This window comes from Bison bison, unplaced genomic scaffold (genome assembly GCF_000754665.1).
Source record: "Bison bison bison isolate TAMUID 2011002044 unplaced genomic scaffold, Bison_UMD1.0 scf7180017864285, whole genome shotgun sequence".
In the NCBI taxonomy this organism is placed as follows: Eukaryota; Metazoa; Chordata; class Mammalia; order Artiodactyla; family Bovidae; genus Bison; species Bison bison.
The window spans coordinates 469,043-469,422 of NW_011494857.1; the positions used below are offsets into that span (position 1 = coordinate 469,043).

Sequence of the window (380 nt, forward strand, 5' to 3'; positions counted from 1 at the left end):
ATGAGGGGGTCCAGAAACTCGGGGGGGGCCGAGGCGGGGGGGTTCAGGGGCAAGTCGGCCAGGGAGCCCCGCTCGGCCCGCAAGGACGAGTCGTCCTCTGGGGGATGGGGGCAGCCAAGAGCAGGGTGGCCCCCCCAGCCCGCAACAGCATCCCCCCGCTCCAGGGGCAGGCAGGAGCAGGCCCCCTCGCGGCTGCATAGGGGGCAAGGTAGGGGACCCCGGCGACTGGGGCCCCCACCAAGGCTGCTGCTGTCTTCCCCCGGGGAGCTGCCCTCCTCCTCCTCCTCCTCTTCCTCTTCGGCCCACGGGGCGGCCCCCCGTTCCCCCAGCACCTCGGCAGGGTCTCCTGCCAGGGTCTCCCCGGCGCCCCGGCCCTCGGG

The 380-nt window shown here is 75.0% G+C and overlaps 1 protein-coding gene across 1 annotated transcript in view; it reads right to left on the reverse strand.

Moving 5' to 3' along the window:
* Positions 1–380, reverse strand: part of LMTK3 (lemur tyrosine kinase 3) — a 20,740-nt gene that overhangs the window by 10,085 nt on the left and 10,275 nt on the right. The window contains 1 exon segment of the mRNA XM_010849696.1: positions 1–380. This exon segment is cut by the window's right edge and continues 13 nt beyond it. Within this exon segment, the coding sequence (XP_010847998.1) occupies positions 1–380 (380 nt within the window).